This window comes from Oncorhynchus masou, chromosome 23 (assembly GCF_036934945.1).
Source record: "Oncorhynchus masou masou isolate Uvic2021 chromosome 23, UVic_Omas_1.1, whole genome shotgun sequence".
Taxonomy (NCBI): domain Eukaryota; kingdom Metazoa; phylum Chordata; class Actinopteri; order Salmoniformes; family Salmonidae; genus Oncorhynchus; species Oncorhynchus masou.
In genome coordinates, this window is record NC_088234.1 from 28,474,655 (window position 1) to 28,499,702 (window position 25,048).

The 25,048-nt window shown below is 43.4% G+C and overlaps 1 protein-coding gene across 5 annotated transcripts in view; it reads right to left on the minus strand.

The window, feature by feature from the left end:
* Nucleotides 1-25,048, minus strand: part of LOC135510695 (neurexin-2-like) — a 977,907-nt gene that overhangs the window by 491,048 nt on the left and 461,811 nt on the right. For all 5 annotated transcript variants that reach the window (XM_064931818.1, XM_064931817.1, XM_064931819.1 and 2 more), the window contains one exon: nucleotides 19,024-19,325. In XM_064931818.1, the coding sequence (XP_064787890.1) occupies nucleotides 19,024-19,325 (302 nt within the window). The remainder of the gene's footprint in view (nucleotides 1-19,023; nucleotides 19,326-25,048) is intronic.

Below are 25,048 nucleotides of genomic sequence, written 5' to 3' on the forward strand. Positions count from 1 at the left end.
TCAATGGTTGGACAGACTCTGAAAGGGCCCACTGTAGCATAGGTCTGTGTGGATTTATAACACATAACAAGAGAACGGTAAGACTGATGACCGCTTTCATATCAATTTCCAATTTAGCCAATAATAGTCCGTGATAAAAAGGGACAGGGATAAATCGTATTGGCTGGAATGAACGGTTAGTATTTTTCATTAGACCTGAGGTAGTTGAGAGGGTAATGGGTTTTATAGAGTGGGATACGATTAGAGCACTACTCCTGGAAGAGAGTCTGCATACAGAACTCATATTGAAATGGTCACATAGTTGATCATTCAGGGAACATCACCTACTATGCCTTCAGAAAGTATTCATACCCCTCGACTTATTACGCATTATGTCGTTTTACAGGCTGAATTGTCACCCATCTACACACAATACCCCATCATGACAAAGGGAAAATATGTTTTTAGACATTTTAGCAAATTTATAGACAATTTAAGACCGACACACTTCAATATTCTTCAAGCTCTGTCAAATTGGTTGTTGATCAATGCTAGACAACCATTTTCACGTCTTGCCATAGATTTTCTAGTAGACCTATGTCAAAGCTGTAACTCGGCCAATCAGGAACATTCCCTGTCTTCTTGGTAACCAGCTCCAGTGTAGATTTGGCATTGTGTTTTAGGTTATTTTCCTGTTGAAAGGGGAATTCATCTCCCAGTGTCTGGTGGAAAGCAAACTGAACCAGGTTATCCTCTAGGATTTCAAATCAGATTCTATTAGTCACATGCGCCGAATACAACAGGTTAACAACACCTTAAAGTGAAATGTTATACATACAAGCCCTAACCGACAGTGCGGTTTCAAAAAATACAGATAAGAATAAGAGATAAATGTAACAAGTAATTAGGGAGGAGCAGTAAAAAACTAACAATATATACAGTGGGGTGCCGGTACAGAGTCAATGTGCGAGGGCACCGGTTAGTTGTAGTATGTACATGTCTCATTAGTATGTACATTCAGTAGCATGTACATTCTCATTATCATGAGACACTCTACCTCAGGTGACCAATGGCTCGAGACTTCTTTAGATATCGTGCACCAGCTGTTATTTACAAAAATACATAGACCGCCGCCCCTGGTCTTACCAGACGTCACTGTTCTATGGACCGATGCCCGGTACATTGTGTAACCAGCCAGCTGTATGTTGATGTTGTCATCGTTTAGCCACGACTCCGTGAAGCATAAGATGTTACAGTTTTTAATGTCCCGATAATGTTCCTTAATCATTTCAAAAACTCGTCAATTATATTGTCCAAAGATTGCATGTTTGCGAGCAGAATTGAGGGGAGTGAGAGTTTATTCAGAAGGCAGCCCGCCCTCCAGCCTCTCTTTCTCCACCTCCTCTTTATGCAAATCACAGGGGATGGGGCCTGTTCCCAAGGGAGCCGTATATCCTCCGCCTCGGGCTCGTCAGAGTCGTGAACGAAGAAAAAGGATTCTGCTAGTCCGTGGTGAGTAATTACAGTCCTGATGTCTAGAAGTCATTTTCGGTCATAAAAGATGGTAGTGGCAACATTATGTACAAAAATAGAAAATAATAAGTTACAAACAACGCAGATAAATGAACAAAAAAACACAAATCGGTTGGGGGCAAAACATCTGCCTTCTGTTCAGGCAACAATTTATCCTCCTGATTTTGCCTGCGTTTTGCACAATTCCATTTTTTATATCCTGAAAAACTCCCCAGTCCTTAACAATTACAAGCATACCCATAACAGGACGCATCCACCACTATGCTTGAAAATGTGAAGAGTGGTACTCGGTCATGTGTTGTATTGGATTTGCCCCAAACTTAATTGCTTTGCCACATTTATTTCAGTTTTACTTTAGTGCCTTGTTGCAAACAGGATCATGTTTTGGAATATTTTTATTCTGTATAGGCTTCCTCCTTTTCACCCTGTCAATTAGGTTAGTATTGTGGAGTAACTACAATGTTGTTGACCCATCCTCAGTTTTCTCCTATCCTAGCCATTAAACTCAGTAAATGTTTTAAAGTCTCCATTGGCCTCATGGTGAAATCCCTGAGTGGTTTCCTTCCTCTCCGGCAACTGAGTTAGGAAGGACACCTGTATCTTTGTCATGATTGGGTGTATTGATACACCATCCAAAGTGTAATTAATAACTTCACTATGCTCAAATGGATATTCAATGTCTGCTTTTTAATTTGTTTTACACATCTACCAAAAGGTGCCCTACTTTGCAAGGCATTGGAAAAAAATCCCTGGTCTTTGTGGTTGAATCTGTGTTTGAAATTCACTGCTCGACTAAGGGACCTTACAGATAATTGTATGTGTGGGGTACAGAGTAAATCCAGGCAATTTATTTTATGAGATGTTAGGCACATTTTTTTACTCCGGAACTTATTTAGGCTTGCCATAACAAAGGGGTTGAACACTTTCAGCTTTAATTGTATTTTATTTTAATTTGTACAAATTTCAATAAACATAATTCCACTTTAACATGATGGGGTACTGTGTGTAGGCCAGTGACAAAATATCAATTGAATCCATTTTAAATTCAGACTGTAACACAACAAAATGTGGGAAAAGTCAAGTGGTGTGAATACTTTCTGGAGACACTGTACGCTATCAAATGACTCGGAGGATACTCAACATGCGGTTGCTGAGGGATGCGCGAGTGTGCGTAGGTGCGTTTGGTGTGTTGTGTGCATGCATGTATGCGCTCATGTTTGTATTTGATCTGGCGTATGTATATGTCTTGTATGTTGCAGCAGAGGTGTCAGTGGAGTATTGCTTTAGTGAGATCGACAGCAGTGTGGTCAGGGGAGTATTGCTTTAGTGAGATCGACAGCAGTGTGGTCAGTGGAGTATTGCTTTAGTGAGATCTCCAGCAGTATGGTCAGGGGAAGCCGAGAGGTGTCTTTCGAGCAGGTAGTTAGTTCCGCTTTCATTCCAATCCTCTCCTTGATACTCCCCTTCCTCCTTTCCTTCCTTCCTTCCCTCCCTCCGCTCTCAACCATAACACCACAGCCTGGGCTCCCAGTAATGGAAATTGACAGAACAGCTCCAGGTGACAATATAAATGTCAGCGCAATTACGCCGGGGAGAGAGAGCTAGGCAAACAGGTGGGGCTTGTGTGTGTGCAGCCACAAGTGAAAATGATGGCTAATAGTAGCTAAGTAGACATTTCTTCTGTGTTATCCCTCTCTCTGAAAGTATATCGCTCTCTCTCTCCCTCTCTTTTCCCCTCAGTTTGTGTATTTCCAAAATGCTACCTGCAACATTTGTGAGTATGCTCTAATGGTCCAGAGATTTTTTACATAATTATAGGTCTGGTTAAAATGGCTGTAAGATGCAAACTAGGACATGAATAAACATGACAGTTGGTGACAGAGCTGTTAGTGGTAAACAAGGGGCTCTTTCTGAGTGAGAAGGGTTGAAGATGTTAATGTAGGCAAACACACACACACACACAAGCACTTGTTCATACAAACTACATATTAGCAAACAAATGGGATGCTATGCAAAGGACATGCAGATGATTGCTATTGACTTGAATGTTGAGTAGCGATTCAAACAAATGTTCATACATCGGCATGAGCTAAATGTCTTTGGCCAGAAGCTCTCTTCTACCTGTGTGCAGAACATCCAGCAGACTCATGAGAGCTGATATACCGCATGCCATTTCACCCAACTGGTACACCACATGCCATTTCACCCAACTATTATACCGCATGCCATTTTACCCAACTGTTACACCGCATGCCATTTCACCCAACTGTTATACCACATGCCATTTCACCCAACTGTTACACCACATGCCATTTTACCCAACTATTATACCGCATGCCATTTTACCCAACTATTATACCGCATGCCATTTTACCCAACTGTTATACCACATGCCATTTCACCCAACTGTTATACCACATGCCATTTCACTCAACTATTACACAGCATGCCATTTTACCCAACTGGTACACCACATGCCATTTCACCCAACTATTATACCGCATGCCATTTTACCCAACTGTTATACCACATGCCATTTCCCCCAACTGTTGCACCGCATGCCATTTCACCCAACTGTTACACCGCATGCCATTTCACCCAACTGTTACACCGCATGCCATTTTACCAAATTGTTACAACGCATGCCCTTTCACCCAACTGTTACACACTGCATGCCATTTCACCCACAGATAATCGTCGATAGAGGGAGGCGATCGGTGGCTCTGCTATCGCGACTAGTCCTTGCTGGTGGGAATGTTATGGGAAAGGCATGGTTAACCCTACGAGAGCTGTGCTACTCTTTAGACTAGAGAGAGAGGGGATTAAATATGTTATGAGGTCAGGGGGTGGTGGAGCTGAAGTGGTTCATACCTCTCCTGTGTGGAAATACAGTGTTAACCCTATGAGAGCTCTGCTACTCTATAGAGATAGAGAGGCAGACTATAGTATGCGATGAGGACAGTACTGGCACTGAAGTGGTTCATGCCTCTTCTGTACCGGAGGCAGAAACATAAACAGGCTCGAGATGAAACAACAGCCAGCGGACTGGCTGGTTGCTAGGTGACAAATTATGAGCGGGGAGAGGAGATGCAAGTGGAAGGGAGAGGAGGAATTGATTTGACGACTATTCTGCATTCTAGTGGCTTCCTCTCTGTGTCGATGACGGTTGACGCTGTGGGATGGAGAGAGGAAGGGAAGAAGGGATGGAAGGGGAGGGAGAGGGGGGCATAATTGCAGTTGTTAGTTTGATGATGCCAAACAGAGAGGGATAGAAAAACAGCAGGAGAGGAGATGCAGAAGAATGTCCAAGAAGCCCCGCTATTGATTGTGGTGCTGGTTGTTCTTTCTGCTGCCTATGGAATGATTCAATCATTCCTCATCCCATACAAAGGTAGAGCTAGCCTTTTTAAGCCCCTGATTCTCAAGCTCCAGTGTGTGTGTGTGTGTACATGTGTGTGTCTGCTCATGATTATGTCAAATCAAATCAAAGTTCATTGGTCTGGCGGGTGCAGAGAAATGCTTGTGTTGCTAGCTCCTAACAGCGCAGTAGAATGTCAAACAAGTGCAAAAATAATCGAAAACTAAAAACAAGAGTGTGTGCCTCTTCATGCATGAATGTGCGTGTACTCTGTACACGCACAGTGTGTCCTGCCTGCAGCACATCAAAGGCAATGTGTTGGAGGAGCTGAACTCAGGGCACTGGGAACCTCAGGGCAGTGCGCTCAGCACCTAAGAACAAGACAAATCTGTTTGATCCCACAATTAATCCAATGGCTGAAACCAATGTCTAATTATATAGAAGGAAAAAAAGACATGGGATAGAGCACTAGATAGAGAGAGAAAGAGAAAGTGAATGAGCCGAGCGCGAGAGGGAGACAAAGAAAGAGAGCGAATAGGAAAGGTGTTCAAGACTTCAAATGTCTCAGTCACCAGACGTAAGCTAAGCCTTCTCCCCAGTTCACAGACACACGAGCAGCAAATACTTTGTTGTTAAGCCACAGAGGGAACGAAAGAAAGCCTTTCATATTCCATCACTCCCTAAACTGTGCTCTACATCCCAGAGAAGCTTTCTCTCTTTCACTGCAGGTAGAGTGTCATACACGTGGACACACACACCCCCAACCCTCCCATCCTCATACACTATTGGTTGTAGGTTCCCCCCCCCCCCCCCCCCCAAGGGCCTTAAGGTGCCTGTTCTGCACACAGAGAGATAGACAGCCCCTGACTGTGCTTACTGTATTACCCTCTTTCAGTAAGTGGTTTGGAATGAGACCTGAAGATCCAAACTGCAAGAAAGATCCCTGCTCCCCTTTTCTGGCAGCAGCAGTATGTTGATATCACGTCTGTGTCTCTTCCCTGTAGCCTGTGCGTCATATCAGGTTTAGCTGTACAGTTGTTACATTTCAGTGTATTGGTATCTGCATTTCAGCAAACTTGAAGTACTAGATTCCCCTAAGAATGCGGACAAATCCAGCACAGATAGCATAATACATTTAGCCACTTAGAGTGGTAATGAACCTACTGGGCATGCGTTGTTTCCACGTCATTTCACTGAAATGACATTGAACCAACGTGGAAAAGGTGTTCAATTGACGTCTGTGCCCAGTGGGAATCGACTGAAGTGGGAGAGATGGGGATATTGGCAGAATCTCCTTAATGTTCATCCTCTCCTGCCGAATCCTAACATCTCTGATGGGGAGCACTCTATAATCAAAACACAATTTCAGACAGAGAGCAAACTCAATGAGGAGGCTTCATTCATAATGACAGAAGATGTCTTTACTCTCTCAAGTCAGTGTGTGTGTCAGTAATATCAAGGCAATTCGCTGTTCTCTCACTGATTAGGACACTGCTTCTGACCAGAGCACTATGGGTCCTGGTAAAAAAGTAGTGCACTATATATATATATATATATATATATATATATATATATATATATATATATATATATATATATATATATATATAGGAAAAGGGTCTGAATTGGGACAAAGCCTGGTTGTATGGAACATGGAGAGGATATTGATTATTGAGGGTAATATACAGTGGCAAGAAAAAGTATGTGAACCCTTGAAAATCACCTGGATTTTCTGCATAAATTAGTCATCAAATTTACACAAAGTCCCAACAATACACAAACATAGTGTGCTTAAACTAATACACACACATTATTGTATTTGTCTTGTCTATATTGAATACATCATTTAAACATTCACAGTGTAGGTTGGAAAAAGTATGTGAACCCCTAGGCTAATGACTTTTCCAAAAACTAATTTGAGTCAGGAGTCAGCTAACCTGGAGTCTAATCAATGAGACGATAGGGTCTAGTTTCCTGAATTTCCAGCTGACTGACTTGCCCAAAGTAAACTGCCTGCTACTCAGGCCCAGAAGCCAGGATATGCATATAATTGGTAGCATTGGATAGAAAACACATTGAAGTTTCTAAAACTGTTTAAAATAATGTCTGAGAGTATAACACAATTGATATGGCAGGCAAAAATCAGAAGAAAAATCAACCCGGAATGTTTTTTGTTTTTTTTAGGTCCCAGGCTCTTATAATGGAAGCCTATTGTTCCTATGTAATTCCGTCTCCCAGATTGCAATTCCTATGGCTTCCACAAGATATCAACAGTCTTTATTCAAGGTTTCAGGATTGTTTTTTGAAAAACAAGCAAGAATTTGGAGATTTGGTTAGGAGAGCACCGGAACAATATCAGTCTTTTGGTCTTTTGCTTTCCTATTGAACATACTACTTTCCGTATGAAATATTATAGTTTATTTACATTTTATAGTACCTGAGGATTAAATAGAAATGTAATTTGACTTGTTTGGACGAAGTATAGCGGTAGCTTTTTGGACTCCTTTTTCTGCATGTTGAACTGAACGAGTGGATTATCGATGGCCCCAACTAAACTGACTTTTTGGGATATAAAGAAGGATTTTATCTAACAAAACGTTGTAGCTGGGACCCTTGGGAATGGAAACAGAGGAAGCTCTTCAAAAGTAAGTGATTTATTTAATCGCTATTTGTGATTTTATGAAGCCTTTGCTGGTTGTAAAATATGTTGATGTGGGGCGCCGTCCTCAGACATTCGCATGGAATGCTTTCGCCGTAAAGCCTATTGTAAATTGGACAAAGCAGTTAGATTAACAAGAATTTAAGATTTTAAATGATATAAGATACTTGTATATTCATGAATGTTTAATATTACGATTATTTATATGAATTGCGCGCCCTCCAATTTCACCAGATGTTGTCAGCTGGTGTCCCACTAGAGGGATGCCTATACCTAAGAATTAAGAAGAATCTTAGAGTGTCAGCTACAGACATACAGAAATCTCTGGAACATGCTAACATCTCTGTTGACGAATCTACGATACGTAAAACACCAAACAGGAGTAGTGTTCATGGGAGGACACCACGGAGGAAGCCACTGCTGTCCAAAAAACCCCATTGCTGCACGTCTGAGGTTTGCGAAAGAGCACCTGGATGTTCCACAGCGCTTCTAGCAAAATATTCTGTGGATAGATTAAACTAAAGTTGAGTTGTTTGGAAGGAAGGAACACAACACTATGTGAGGAGAAAAAAAGGCGCAACACATGTCAAAACCTCATCCCAACTGTCAAGTATGGTGGAGGCAGCATCATGGTTTGGGGCTGCTTTGCTGCCTCAGGGCCTGGACAGCTTGCTATCATCAACAGAAAAATGAATTCCCAAGTTTTTCAAGACATTTTGTAGGAGAATGTTAGGCTATCTGTCCACCAATTGAAGCTCAACAGAAGTTGGGTGATGCAACAGGACAATGACCCAAAAACACAGAAGTAAATCAACAACAAAATGGTTTCAACAGAAGAAAATATGCCTTCTAAAGTGGCCCTGTCAGAGTCCTGACCTCAACCCGATTGAGATGCTGTGGCATGACCTCGAGAGCGGTTCACACCAGTTATCCTACGAGTATTGCTGAACTGAAACAGTTTTGTAAAGATGAATGGTCCAAAATTCCTCCTGACCGTTGTGCAGGTCTAATCCGCAACTACAGAAAACATTTGGTTGAGGTTATTGCTGCCGAAGGAGGGTCAACCAGTTATTAAATCCAAGGGTTCACATATTGTTCCACCCTACACTGTGAATGTTTACACTGTGCGTTCAATAAAGACATTAGAAATGTATAATTATTTTTTGTGTTATTAGCAGACTGTGTTTGTCTATTGTTGTGACCTAGATGAAGATCAGATCGAATTTTATGACCAATTAGAAATCCAGGTAATTCCAAAGGGTTTACAAACTTTTTCATGCCACTGTACGTTTGCTATTGTGAACAGAATGAATGAAGGGCATGTTTATAAATAGACAATTGTGAATACAGAGTTGGTGTGTTATGTGTCATGTAGTAGATGACATTTGTGCATGACATTTATTTTGTGTTACTTTGTCATGCAGTGGAGACAGTCAGCTAAGTGTACTTGTGGATGTGTGCATGTATAGACCTATATGCTTCAATGCTTACACTCTTAGAAATAACGATTGCAAAAGGGTTCTTCGAAATGTCCCCATTGGAGAACCCTTTTGTGTCCCAGGTTGAAGGGTTCAATGTAGAACCTTCTGTGGAAAGGGTTCTACATGGAACAAAAAAAGGGTTATCTTGTGGGGAGAGCCAAAGAACGTTTTTAGGTTCTATATAACAGCTTTTATTGTGTAGCCACCCTCCTATTGGTCCATTGGTCTTGCTGCATGGGTTTGCATTTTATGCATGGGGTGCTTTTGCTGCAGTATCTGTCTGTCTGTCCAGGCACTTAACCATGGAGTATTGCAGCACGGTCACCAGTGCTTAAAGTCTACGAACCGTACATGATAGAATCTCATTATGTCACAGCCGGAGAGAAGAGGAGGAGAACCGTGGGTAGGAGGAGAGGAAACGGGAAGGGACGCCTGCCTGCCTGCCTGACTGACTCTCTGTGTTTGAAGGAGCCTCCTCCATGATGAGAGGTCACTGTGAACGTCCTTGCCTGTCCATCATCCATATACCACAGGGACTATTCACACTGCTCTCAGACACAGTCTGTTACTTCTCCCCAGCCCTGCAGTACAGCGTTACCTCTCCCTACACAGGCCTGCAGTACAGCGTTACCTCTCCCTACACAGGCCTGCAGTACAGCGTTACCTCTCCCTACACAGGCCTGCAGTACAGCATTATCTCTCCCTACACAGGCCTGCAGTACAGCGTTACCTCTCCCTACACAGGCCTGCAGTACAGCGTTACCTCTCCCTACACAGGCCTGCAGTACAGCGTTACCTCTCCCTACACAGGCCTGCAGTACAGCGTTACCTCTCCCTACACAGGCCTGCAGTAGAGCGTTACCTCTCCCTACACAGGCCTGCAGTACAGCGTTACCTCTCCCTACACAGGCCTGCAGTACAGCGTTACCTCTCCCTACACAGGCCTGCAGTACAGCGTTACCTCTCCCAACACAGGCCTGCAGTACAGCGTTATCTCTCCCTACACAGGCCTGCAGTACAGCGTTACCTCTCCCAACACAGGCCTGCAGTAGAGCGTTACCTCTCCCTACACAGGCCTGCAGTACAGCGTTAACTCTCCCTACACAGGCCTGCAGTACAGCGTTACCTCTCCCAACACAGGCCTGCAGTACAGCGTTACCTCTCCCTACACAGGCCTGCAGTACAGCGTTACCTCTCCCTACACAGGCCTGCAGTACAGCGTTACCTCTCCCTACACAGGCCTGCAGTACAGCGTTACCTCTCCCTACACAGGCCTGCAGTACAGCGTTACCTCTCCCTACACAGGCCTGCAGTACAGCGTTACCTCTCCCTACACAGGCCTGCAGTACAGCGTTACCTCTCCCTACACAGGCCTGCAGTACAGCGTTACCTCTCCCTACACAGGCCTGCAGTACAGCGTTACCTCTCCCAACACAGGCCTGCAGTACAGCATTACCTCTCCCTACACAGGCCTGCAGTACAGCGTTACCTCTCCCTACACAGGCCTGCAGTACAGCGTTACCTCTCCCTACACAGGCCTGCAGTACAGCGTTACCTCTCCCTACACAGGCCTGCAGTACAGCGTTACCTCTCCCTACACAGGCCTGCAGTACAGCGTTATCTCTCCCTACACAGGCCTGCAGTACAGCGTTACCTCTCCCTACACAGGCCTGCAGTACAGCGTTACCTCTCCCTACACAGGCCTGCAGTACAGCGTTATCTCTCCCTACACAGGCCTGCAGTACAGCGTTACCTCTCCCTACACAGGCCTGCAGTACAGCGTTACCTCTCCCTACACAGGCCTGCAGTACAGCGTTACCTCTCCCTACACAGGCCTGCAGTACAGAGTTACCTCTCCCAACACAGGCCTGCAGTACAGTGTTACCTCTCCCAACACAGGCCTGCAGTACAGCGTTACCTCTCCCTACACAGGCCTGCAGTACAGCGTTACCTCTCCATACACAGGCCTGCAGTACAGCGTTACCTCTCCCTACACAGGCCTGCAGTACAGCGTTACCTCTCCCTACACAGGCCTGCAGTACAGCGTTACCTCTCCCTACACAGGCCTGCAGTACAGAGTTACCTCTCCCAACACAGGCCTGCAGTACAGCGTTACCTCTCCCTACACAGGCCTGCAGTACAGCTTACCTCTCCCTACACAGGCCTGCAGTACAGCGTTACCTCTCCCTACACAGGCCTGCAGTACAGAGTTACCTCTCCCAACACAGGCCTGCAGTACAGCGTTACCTCTCCCTACACAGGCCTGCAGTACAGCGTTACCTCTCCCTACACAGGCCTGCAGTACAGTGTTACCTCTCCCTACACAGGCCTGCAGTACAGCGTTACCTCTCCCTACACAGGCCTGCAGTACAGAGTTACCTCTCCCAACACAGGCCTGCAGTACAGTGTTACCACTATTTACCACTGGGTGGAGCTGTGATTCTGAGTTGCGTTTCTTCTCTCCAGGATTCCATATCCTCTCACCTAATTCTCTGCCACATTTTCACCATTAAGAAGCTGAAAAATCCACAGGTTTCAGGTGAGCGGTGGTGGAGGAGAAAACACACAATGAAGGAAAAAAACAACAACTGAATGATTAGTCACCAGCTTGAACCGCTTAGGAAGCTCATTGTAACAACTGTGGTTGCCGAACAACACAGTAAAAGCATTTAAAATCAATGGAATGAAATCAAGCGAGGCATTAAAAAGGAATGGATATTGTGGCTTTAGAGCTATTAGAACAGGTATAGGCTGGTGAAGACAGGGGAGAGGGCTATCCTGGTGGTATGGCATCATGTTGAAAGCAGGGTGTATAATATGAGCTGTGTGTGTGTGTGTGCGTGTGTGTGTGTGTGTGTGTGTGTGTGTGTGTGTGTGTGTGTGTGTGTGTGTGTGTGTGTGTGTGTGTGTGTGATACGCAAGTGTCAGACATGGAGGAAACCTGGCACCATTCCTACGGTGAAGCATGGTGGTGGCAGCATCATGCTGTGGGGGTGTTTTTCAGCAGCAGGGCCTGGGAGACTAGTCAGGATTGAGGCAAAGATGAACAGAGCAGAATACAGAGAGATCCTTGATGAAAACCTGCTCCAGAGCGCTCAGGACCTCAGACTGGGGTGAAGGTTCACCTTCCAACAGGACAACGACCCTAAGCACACAGCCAAGACAATGCAGGACTGGCATCGGGACAAGTCTCTGAATGTCCTTGAGGGTTCCAGCAAGAGCCCGTACTTGAACCCGATCAAACATCTCTGGAGAGACCTGAATATAGATGTGCAGCAACGCTCCCCATTCAACCTGACAGAGCATGAAAGGATCTGCAGAGAAGAATGGGAGAAACTCCTCAAATACAGGTGTGCCAAGCTTGTAATCGGTATGTGAAAGAGAGAGTAATCGCTTCCAAAGGTGCGCCCACAAGGTACTGAGTAAAGGGTCTGAATACTTATGTAAATAAGGTTTATCAGTTATTTATTTGTAATACATTTGCAAAAATGTATTGTGTGTAGATTTTAGAATACGGCGGAAACATAACAAAATGTGGAAAAAGTCAAGGGGTCTGAATACTTTCCGAATGGACTGTATTTGTGTGTGTGTGTGTTCTCCTGCATGTGTATGGATAGCATGATCTGCTCCCAGAGGATTTTTTTGATTAGCAAGGAGTAGAGTGGGTGCAGGTGAGGTCTGACAGGTCAGGTCAATGCCATCAATATCCTCCCTCAGCCAACCAGGCAGTTAGTGGGGTGAAGGTAGTGTAACGTAGAGTTCCTTAATGCATAGGGTTCCCCTCACATCAACAACAAGGATACATAGAGTTCTCCTTTTCTCTGGGGATTACTAGAGCAGAGGTTGAGGGCATGTCCACTATGACAAAGGTCTTTGTGTTGTCCTATAGGCTATTATTAAGAAGTGTCATTACAGTAGCATAATATAATGCCTCTCAAAAAATCAAATACTGGCGATGTACACTCCCTCTGCATGTAGTTGGACTGTTTGGCTCTATACTCCAGTATTTTGGATTTGAGATCAAACGTTTTATATGATGCCACCTTTTTATTTGAGGATATTTTCAGACATACAATATATGTTTTACAGTTTATAAATGAAAGCACTATGTATCTAGTGGGTCCAACTGTATGTGTCATTATTATTTAGACCAATTCACTTATTGTGCATTTAAATAGTCAAAGGCCTAGTTTTTATTCTTTGCATGCAATAACTACATACAGGTTGTTACAACAGTTACTTTTTTGTTGTGTTTCAGATTATGTTTAGTCCAATAGAAACAAATGCTAAATAATGTATTGTCATTTTGGAGTCACTTTTATTGTAAATTGTAAATAAGAATAGAATCTCCTGAACACGTCTACATTAATGTGGATGCTACTTCACCATGATTACAGATTATCCTGAATGAATCGTGAATAATGATGAGTGAGAAAGTTCCAGAGGCATAGATATCTTACTCCCCCCCCACCCCTTCCCAAAAAATTCTAACCTCTCATGTTATTGGTAACAGCTACCGTGTTTTGGGGGTATGATCTTTGTACCTCAGTAACTTTCTATAGCTGCGTGTATGTGTGTTTTACAGCTGTCCAGGCGTGTGTGTGTGTGTGTGTATGTATAGATGTATGTATGTATAGATGTGTTTGTAGTATAGCTGAGTATGTGTGGTATAGCATAGCTCAGTGTGGATCATTACAGTGAGACTGGTGGTGGGAGGGTGGGATCAGGGACAAAATCTCTAGAATCATGTCAGCTTTCCAAACTCATTAAATCTGTTTCAACCTGGTGAGCAAAAGCCCTCGCAGCAAAAAATATCTGACCCCTGCCATGTGGGAAGAATGGAGCTGCATTAGAAAGCCGATGTTTTACAGGCTCCTGACCAATTGTGCTATTTTGTGTCTTTTTTTGTGTCTTTTTTTTGCGCTGACGTGAACTTTTTTTTGTACATAATGTTTACGCCACCGTTTCCGATGACCAAATAGAGCTTCTAGATATTAGAACAGTTTTTACTAACCTTCACTTGGACAAGGACTTCTACTTTGAGGCAAAAGACATGTCGATTTCTCTGGACCAGGCCCAAATCCCCGACAATCGAAGGAGGAGAAGACAGCGCTATATAGAGGCAGTTGCACGGACACCCTGAAGAGACTGCGTCGGCGAGTGAATAAATCGTCTCCACCCTCTGTTCTATTGGCGAATATCCAATCGCTGGAGAATAAACTGGACGAGCTCCGTTCGAGACTATCCTATCAACAGGACAGTAAGAAATGTAATATGTTATGCTTCTCGGAGTCATATTATCCAAGGACATGGATAATATACATATAGCTGGTTTTTCTATGCATCGGCAGAACAGCAGAGTCGAGTAAGATCAAGGATTGTCTCTCTTTGTCGACAACAGCTGGAGTGCAATCTCTAATATTATATTAAGGAAGTCTCAAGATTCTGCTCACCTTACTTAGAATACCTCATGATAAGCTGTGGAACATACTACTTAACAAGAGAGATGTCACCTGTATTTTTGTAGCTGTCTATTTACCACCATAAACCGATTCTGTCTCTAAGACCGCACTTAACGAGCTGTATACGGTCATAAGCAAAGAAGAAAATGCTCTTGCAGGGCTCTAGATGCCAGTGATTTAATGCAGGGAAATTGAAATCAGATTTACCTCAATTCTACCAGAAAGTCACGAGTGCAACTACAGGAGAAAAAAACACTAGATCTTTACTCCACACACAGAGATGCAATCAAAGCTCTCTCTTGCCCTCCATTTGGCAAATCTGACCATAACTCCTGACTCCTGCTTACAAGCAAAAACTCAAACAGGGAGTACCAGTGACACGCTCAATACAGAAGTGGTCCGATGAAGCGGACGCTAAACTACAGGACTGTTTCGCTAGTGACCGTACATACATATCCCAACCAGAAGCCATGGATTACAGGCAACATCTGCACTGAACTAATGACGAGAGCTGCTGCTTTCAAGGAGCGGGACAATAATCCGGGATCTTATAAGATATCCCACTGCACCCTCCAACGAACCATCAAACAGGCAAAGCATTAATACAGGACTAAGATCAAATTATACTACACCAGCTCTGATGTTCATAACAGGGTTGTAAACTATCCCAGATTACAAAGGGAAACCCAGCCGAGAACAAACGAGTGACGCAAATCTATCAAACGAGCTAAATGCCTTCTATGCTTGCTTTGAGGCAAGCAACACTGAACCATGTGTGAGAGCACCAGCTGTTTCAGATGACTATATGATCACTCTCTCCATAGCCGATGTGAGTAAGACCTCCATCAGGTCAGACAGATTACCAGGACACGTACTCAGAGCATGCGCTACCAGCTGGCAAGTGTCTTCACTGAAATGTTCAACCTATCCACAACCCAGTCTGTAATACCTAAATTTTTTAACAAACCACCATAGTCCCTGTGACCAAGAACGCCATGGTAACCTAAATGACTAGCTCCCGTAGCACTCACATATACAGCCATAAAATGCTTTGAAAGGCTGGTCATGGTTCACAACACCATAATCCCAAAAACCCTGGCCTCACTCCAATTGACACATTACACAATCCCTATTGCAATCCACACTTCCCTTTCTCACCTGGATAAAAGGAACACCTACAGTTGAAGTCAGAAGTTTACATACAACTCAGCCAAATACATTTAAACTCCGTTTTTCATCATTCCTGACATTTAATCCAAGTAAAAATTCCCTGTTTTAGGTCAGTTAGGATCACCACTTTATTTTAAGAATGTGAAATGTAAGAATAATAGTAGAGAGAATTATTTATTTCAGCTTCTATTTCTTTCATTACATTCCCAGTGGGTCAGAAGTTTACATACACTCAAATAGTATTTGGTAGCATTGCCTTTATATTGTTTAACTTGGGTCAAATGTTTCAGGTAGCCTTCCACAAGCTTCCCACAATAAGTTGGGTGAACTGTGGCCCATTCCTCCTGACAGAGCTGGTGTAACCGAGTCAGGTTTGTAAGGCCTTCTTGCTCGCACACGCTTTTTCAGTTCTGCCCACACATTTTCTATAGGATTGAGGTCAGAGCTTTGTGATGGTCACCCCAACACCTTGACTTTGTTGTCCTGAAGGAATTGCCACAACTTTGGAAGTATGCTTGGGGTTATTGTCCTTTTGAAGACCCATTTGCGACCAAGTTTTAACTTCCTGACTGATGTCTTGAGATGTTGCTTCAATATATCCACATAACGTTCCTAGATCTTGATGCCATCTATTTTGTGAAGTGCACCAGTCTCTCCTGCAGCAAAGCATCCCCACAACATGATGCTGCCACCCCCGTGCTTCAAGTTTGGGTAGTGTTCTTCGGCTTGCAAGCCTCCCCCTTTTCCCTCTAAACGTAACGATGGTCATTATGGCCAAACAGTTATATTTTTGTTTCATCAGAGCAGAGGAAATTTCTCCAAAAAGTACCATCTTTGTCCCCATGTACAGTTGAAAAACGTAGTCTGGCTTTTTGATGGCGGTTTTGGAGCAGTGGCTTCCTCCTTGCTGAGCAACCTTTCAGGTTATGTCAACATAGGACTCGTTTTACTGTGGATATAGATATTTTTGTACCTGTTTCCTCCAGTATCTTCACAAGATCATTTGCTGTTGTTCTTGGATTGATTTGCACTTTTGGCACCAAAGAACGTTCATCTCTGGGAGACAGAACGCGTCTCCTTCCTGAGCGGTATGAAGGCTGCATGGTCCCATGGTGTTCATACTTGCATACTGTTGTTTGTACAGATGAACGTGGTACCTTCAGGCGTTAGGACATTTTTCCCAAGGATGAACCAGACTTGTGGAGATCTACAACTGCTTTTCTGAGGTCTTGGATGATTTCTTTTGATTTTCCCATGATGCCAAGCAAAGAGGCCTTGAAATACATCCACAGATACACCTCCAATTGACACAAATGATGTCAATTAGCCTATCCGAAGCATCTTGACTGGCTGCATCACCTCTTGGTATGGAAACTGCTCGACATCCAACTGCAAGGCGCTACAGAGGGTAGCGGTTACGACCCAATATGTCACTGGGGTCGAATTCCCTGCCATCCAGGACCTCTATAGCAGGCGGTGTCAGAGAAAGGCCCTAAAGATTGTCAAGAACTCCAGCTACCCAAGTCATGGACTGTTCTCTCTGCTACTGCACAGCAAGTGGTAGCAGAGTGCCAAGTCTGGGACCAAAAGACTCCTGTACATCTTGGTGTTCATAAGACTGCTGAGCAGTTAGTCAAATTGCCTCCCTGACTACTTACATTGACCCTCTTTATTTTTGGCAATGACTCTCTTACACTGGCTCCATGCACACTCACTATACTCCACCCAGACACTCACACATACAGTACTAAACTGACAATCCAACACACACACACACACACTGCTGCTACTCTGTTTATTATATATCCTGATTGCCTAGTCACTTTTACCCATACCTACATGTACATACTGTATTGCCTCAACTACCTCATACCCCTGCACATTGACGCGGCGCATGTGACCAATAACTATTGATTTGAGGGGGAGTGGGGAGGGGTGTTCCTAATGGTTGTTGTACTTAGTGTATATGCACCAGTATGAATTAATGATTGTGTGCCCCCCCCCCAGCAAATCTCAAAATCTCTCTGTCAGTGTGCGAGCATGCCTTTCCAGTGTCAAAGGCTTTGCCCCCGAGTTAAGCTCACAGGAGAAAGACTGGGAAGGGACATTAGCTACATGGCTATTTAAGCTACGTGACTTTAGTGGCTCAATCTCTGCGTTTGAACCAGGAATGACTGCTATGAAAGCCGATACATATTAAACTAGTTGGTCTGGAGAGATACTTATGAAAGATGATGCCACCAACTTACTGCACCATTGAGGTGCAACTTTTCTTTCTCCTGCCTGAGACTGAATTCTGCAGTCATTAAAAAGTCCAGGGAAGTTTGACGCACCTGTTTTGTTTCCAGGGGAGAGGAAGTAAAGGCTTTGTGTAAATGTTTGCCACGGCGCTGGACAAAGGAGGTGAGGTTGTTATTTTTTTGTTTGTTAATCCATTCAAATCAGTCCTGGTTCCAATGCGGGGCCTTTACAATGGCTATTATTAGGCCTGACAAGCCATTCATTCCAATTACAATTACCAAAACACTGGGAGAAGCAAGCAAGGCAAATGTAAGTGAAATTGATTACATCTCACAGCCACTATCTGCCAATTGATGACCTGGTATCGATCCTTTGCTTGTGCTGTTCAATTCAATGTGTGGTTGTGAGGGGTATACGTTTGCGCACGCACATATGTGCATGTGCGTGTGTGAGGGTTTGTTAGTGTGTGTGTGTACACTGGTGCTCACATCCGCTGAGTGGGCTCCCTTGCCACCTATTGGCTGTGATTAGCTGGTTGTAAAGATCTATGGAGTAATGTGTTAAGATGGGGCTAAAATGCATCGTCTCTTCTGATAAATTAGAAAGCAACACATGCGGGTAAGTACATTACATGCATACATATATAAACAAGAACAGCTCCCATTGGTAGTGACTATTGAATGCAGTGTTCCCTATTAGGCTTACGCAGACATACAAGTACTTAATGTTCTAGATGTGTGTGTACTAGATATCCACCAAAATATATATGAATGTGTGTGATGCTCAAGTACTGGGTCAGTTCTACTTCCTCGGTGATCTCAACTTTGACCCCCTTCCCCCACGTTTACCCCAATGAGAAGATGATATGGATCTTTGGTTGTTTTTTGGGAAGAAAACCATGACAACAGAGAGTGAAACAGCAACATTCCTCTGCAGATCTCACCCCCTGGAACTGGAAGAGAAAAACACCAACATTAGGTAGGGATCAAGCGACAGGAGAAAAAGGAAGAAAAAAAAGAGAGATATAGACCAACAGATAAAATAGCTTGAAAGATAGAGAGATAAGAAGGCCAAAAAGATACAGAAAGCGAGAGAGAAACGCAGCATAGAAGATGGACCAATCACGTCGTGTCTCTTTACCTGACGCAGGTTGCGGGTGACGCGCACATCGTGCCAGGTGTTGTCGTTGAACTTCCCGTTGACGGGCTCTACCAGTGCCTCGAAAGCGCCCGAGCCCAAGTTGATGACCAGCCACACGGCGCCGCTCTTCAGCGACAGGTTGACGTAGTCGGCCGACTTGCCCGTGTGTAGCATGAGTCCGTTGCGCTGCAGCGTGCGGAAGGAGAGCGTGATCTCGTCCGTGCTGCTCTGGATGGGCGTCAGCGACAGGTCGTAGCAGAAGAACTCGTTCCCCTTGAAGGTGGCCACCGACTCTTCCTTCCCTGGAGAGAAAGGAGAATGGAGAGAGAGAGAGAGAGGGTGATGAGGTTTTACAGTAATTGTTGGTCAATGGAGGACTGAACATATACATGGCCTTCAGAAAGTATTCCTACCCCTTTATTTATACTGCATTTTGTTGTGTTACAGCCTGAATTCAAAATGGATTACATTTTTTTTTCATATACACAGTATCCCATAATGACAAATTGAAAACATATTTTTAGACATTTTTGCAAATCTATTAAACTGAAGTACAGAAATAATTAATTTACATAAGTATTCACACCTCTGAATCATGAGCTCTACAAGCATGTTTAAGTCTTGCCATAGATTTTCAACTAGATATAAGTCAGAACTGTAACTTGGCCACTCAGGAACATTCACTGTCTTCTTGGTAAACAACTCCAGTGTAGATTTGCCCTTGTATTTTAGGTTATGGTCCTGCTAAAAGGTAAATTCATCTTCCAGTGTCTGGTGGAAAGCAGACTGAACCAGGTTCTCTTTTAGGATTTTGCCTGTGTTTAGCTCCATTCTGTTTCTTTTTTATCCTGAAAAACTCCTCAGTTCTTACAATTACAAGCAAACACAGAACATGATGCATCCACCACTATGTTTAAAATTACAGAGAGTGGTAATCAGTAATGTGCTGGATTAGATTTGCCCCAAACATAACACTTTGTATTCTGGACAAAAGTTAATTGCTTAGCCACATTATTTGCAGTTTTACTTTTGTTGCAAACAGGATACATGTTTTAGAATATTTTTTTATTATGTACAAGCTTCCTTCTTTTCACTGTCAGTTAGTTAGTATTAGTATTGTGGAGTAACTATTAGTATTGTGGAGTAGTATTATTAGTATTGTGGAGTAACTACAATGTTGCCGATCCATTCTCAGTTTTATCCAATCACAGCCATTAAAAACTCTAACTGTGTTAAAGTCACCATTGGCCTCATGGTGAAATCCCTGAGTGGTTTCCTTCCTCTCCAGCAATAGAATTAGGAAGGACACCTGTATCTTTGTAGTGACTGGGTGTATTAATACACCATCCAAAGTGTAATTAATAACTTCACCATGCTCAAAGGGATATTCAATGTCTGCCTTTTTAATTTTTTACCCATCTACTAATAGGTTCCCATCTTTGCAAGGCATTGGAAAGTCTCGCTGGTCTTTGCGGTTGAATCTGTGTCTGAAATCCACTGCTCGACCTTGCAGATAATTGTATGTGTGGGGTATAGAGATGAGCTTGTCCTTCAAAAATCATGTTACACACTGTTATTTCACACAGAGTGAATCCATGCAATTTATGTGACTTGTTAAGCACATTTTTATTCCTGAGCTTATTTAGGCTTGCCATAACAAAGGGGTTGAATACCTATTGACTCAAGATATTTCCGCTTTTCATTTACAATGAATTTGCAAAAAAAATATATAAAAAAATTACAACATAATTATACATTGACAAAACATATATAAATATAATCCTAATTCAGGCTGTAACACAACAAAATGTGGAAAAAGTCAAGGGGTGTGAACTTTCTGGAGGCACTGTAGATCTGGCAGCACTGCTGTTAGGTGTGTTGATGTATTGGTAAAACACATCAAAAATCATGAAAGAAATCATGAAAGCATAGCAGTGAGAGTGAGAGTGAGAGGTGTGAGGTGTGAGTGCTTGTTTGACATCCTTGTTCTTATTGTCAGTCAACAGTTAAAGCAGACAGCTCACACTACGGACACCTGCCAAGTCCCATTGAAACGACGGGGAAAGACACCATTTCCTCATGTCATTCCTGTCATTCTGTCATAAGAATGACTAAAGACGGCTCTCCACACAACATGGGAACTCATAACTCTTCTCATTTACTTCTTTATGACCACGTACAGTGGTAAGAAAAAGTATGTGAACCCTTTGGAAATACATGGATTTCTGCATAAATTGGTCACAAAATTTGATCTGATCTTCATCTGGGTCAACAATAGACAAATACAGTCCACTTAAACGAATAACACACAAACAATTATAAGTCTTTATTGAACACACTGTAAACATTCAGTGCAGGGTGGGACAAGTATGTGAACCCTTGGATTTAATAACTGGTTGACCCTCCTTTGGCAGCAATAACCTCAACCAAATGTTTTCTGTAGTTGCGGATCAGACCTGCACAACGGTCAGGAGGAATTTTGGACAATTCCCTCTTTACAAAATTGTTTCAGTTCAGCAATATTCCTGGGATGTCTGGTGTGAACTGCTCTCTTGAGGTCATGCCACAGCATCTCAAACAGGTTGAGGTCAGGATTCTGACTGGGCCACTCCAGAATGAAGCCATTCTGTTGTTGATTTACTTCTGTGTTTTGGGTCGTTGTCCTGTTGCATCACCCAACTTCTGTTGAGCTTCAATTGGCGGAAATATAGGCTAACATCCTCCTGCAAAATGTCTTGATACACTTGGGAATTCATTTTTCCGTTGATGATAGCAAGCTGTCCAGGTCCTGAGACAGCAAAGCAGCCCCAAACCATGATGCTCCCTCCACCATACTTTACAGTTGGGATAAGGTTTTGATGTTCGTGTGCTGTGGCTTTTTTTCTCCACACATGGTGTTGTGTGTTCCTTCCAAACAACTCAACTTTAGTTTAATCTATCCACATAATATTTTGCCAGTAGCGCTGTGGAACATCCAGGTGCACTTGCAAACTTCAGATGTGTAGCAATGTTTTTTTGTTGTTGACAGCAGTGGCTTCTTCCGTGGTGTCCTCCCATGAACACCATTCCTGTTTAGTGTTTTGCGTATCATAGACTCGTCAACAGAGATGTTAGCATGTTCCAGAGATTTCTGTAAGTCTTTAGCTGACACTCTAGGATTCTTAACCTCATTGAGCATTCTACGCTGTGCTCTTGCAGTCATCTTCGCAGGATGGCCACTCCTAGGGAGAGTAGCAACTGTGCTGAGCTTTCTCCATTTATAGACAATTTGTCTTACTGTAGACTGATGAAAATCAAGGCTTTTAGAGATACTTTTGTAACCCTTTCCAGCTTTATGCAAGTCAACAATTATTAATCTTAGGTCTTTTGAGATCTCTTTTGTTCGAGGCATGGTTCCCATCAGGCAATGCTTCTTGTGGATAGCAAACTCAAATTTTGTGAGTGTTTTTAAAGGGCAAGGCAGCTCTAACCAACATCTCCAATCTCGTCTCATTGATTGGACTCTAGGTTAGCTGACTCCTGATTCAAATGAGTTAGCCTAGGGGTTCATATACTTTTTCCAAAATACACTGTGAATGTTTAAATGACGTATTCAATATAGACAAGAAAAATACAATAATTGTGTGTTACTAGTTTAAGCACACTGTTTGTCTATTATTGGGACTTAGCTGAAGATCAAATTTGATGACGAATTTATGCAGAAATCCAGGTAATTCCTAAAGGCTCACATACTTTTTCTTGCCACTGTACCTCTGTGTACCAGGGTCTATCAACAAGCTGCCTTCCCAACAGTCCAGTGATCCACACTGACAACACTGTCTTGTTGTAATTTCCCCATGTCCCCTAGTCTGTGTAGGGGATCCAGCTCTGATAATGAGGTTTACCAGGAAATCAGGGGGAATCAAGGGGAACCCTCACTGGATTGGATAATCCCATTCATCCCAAAAATGTATTACTGCAAATCACTCTAATCCCTAGACACATTTCCCAGGGGAGGGTGGAGTCGAGATGGTCACATAGATTGAGAGACACCATCTCCTGAGCACTGAGTTACAATCTGGAGCTAAGAGTGGCTGGACTGGTGGCACGAGTGGCTGGACTGGTGGCGCGAGTGGTGGGACTGGTGGGAGTGGAGCCGAGAGTGGTGGGAGTGGAGCCGAGAGTGGCGGGAGTGGAGCCGAGAGAGGTGGGATGCAGCCTTAGGTGATACAGACTTAGAGAGGACATGGACTAATTTTTTATAGATATAGGATTGCTGTAATGTCTCTAATGTGTTAAAATAATGACTTTTCAAGCACATCAATCACTGTGATTTGACTATGTATTTAACAAGTCTGATTTTATGGAACATTAAGTCATACAGGCTTTTCTTTTCAAATGTCAGTCATCCAAAATATAGGAACGCCTGCACATACATTATTGTGAACATGCACGCAGGCACACGCGCGCACACAAAAAAACACTATCACCCACAAATGAGGGAGCCAATGAATCCTCTGCTTAAAGAGACAACTATTTAAGGAGGCTTTTTGTTTGAAATGGGAATTCAGAGTAAGCTCAGATGTGGCGGAAAGGCATCATGGCGTGGAGGTAGAGAGGGAGGTAGAGAGGGAGGTAGAAAGGGAGGTAGAGAGGGAGGTAGAGAGGGAGGTAGAGGTAGAGGTAGAGAGGGAGGTAGAGAGGGAGGTAGAGGTAGAGGTAGAGGTAGAGAGGGAGGTAGAGAGGGAGGTAGAGAGGGAGGTAGAGAGGGAGGTAGAGAGGGAGGTAGAGAGGGAGGTAGAGAGGGAGGTAGAGGTAGAGAGGGAGGTAGAGAGGGAGGTAGTGAGGGAGGTAGAGAGGGAGGTAGAGAGGGAGGTAGAGAGGGAGGTAGAGAGGGAGGTAGAGAGGGAGGTAGAGAGGGAGGTAGAGAGGGAGGTAGAGAGAGGTAGAGAGAGAGAGGTAGAGAGAGGTAGAGAGAGAGGTAGAGAGAGAGGTAGAGAGAGAGGTAGAGAGAGAGGTAGAGAGAGAGGTAGAGAGAGAGAAAATAGGGAGAGAGGCAGAGAGAGAGATATTTATATCTTGTAAACAGAATCCTCATGGTCACTGTGAGTAGCGTCATGCTCATAGGGGGCACGTGCCCCGTCAGATTTGTTCTGCATACATATATATATATATTATATATATATATATATATATATTATGCAGTTGAAGTCGGAAGTTTACATACACTTATGTTGGAGTCTTTAAAACTTGTTTTTCAACCACTCCACACATTTCTTGTTAACAAACTATAGTTTTGGCAAGTCAGTTAGGACATCTACTTTGTGCATGACAAGTCATTTTTCCAACAATTGTTCACAGACAGATTATTTCACTTATAATTCACTGTATCACAATTCCAGTGGGTCAGAAGTTTACATACACTAAGTTGACTGTGCCTTTAAACAACTTGGAAAATTCCAGAAATGTCATGGTTTTCGAAGCCGTGAAGCATGGGGGTGGCAGCATCATGTTGTGGGGATGCTTTGCTGCAGGAGGGACTGGTGCACTTCACAAAATACATGGCATCATGAGGTAGAAAAATGATGTGGATATATTGAAGCAACATCTCAAGACCTCAGTCAGGAAGTTAAAGCTTGGTGGCATTTGGGTCTTCCAAATGGACAATGACCCCAAGCATACTTCCAAATGTGTGTCAAAATGGCTTAAGGACAACAAAGTCAAGGTATTGGAGTGGCCATCACAAAGCCCCAACCTCAATCCTGTAGAAAATGTGTGGGCAGAACTGAAAGAGCGTGTGCGAGCAAGGTGGCCTACAAATCTGACTCGGTTACACCAGCTCTGTCAGGAGGAATGGGCCACAATTCACCCAACTCATTGTGGGAAGCTTGTGAAAGGCTACCCAAAACATTTGACCCAAGTTAAAACATTTAAAGGCAATGCTACCAAATACTAATTGAGTGTATGTAAACTTCTGACCCACTGGGAATGTGATGAAAGAAATAAAAGCTGAAATATATCACTCTCTACTATTATTCTGACATTT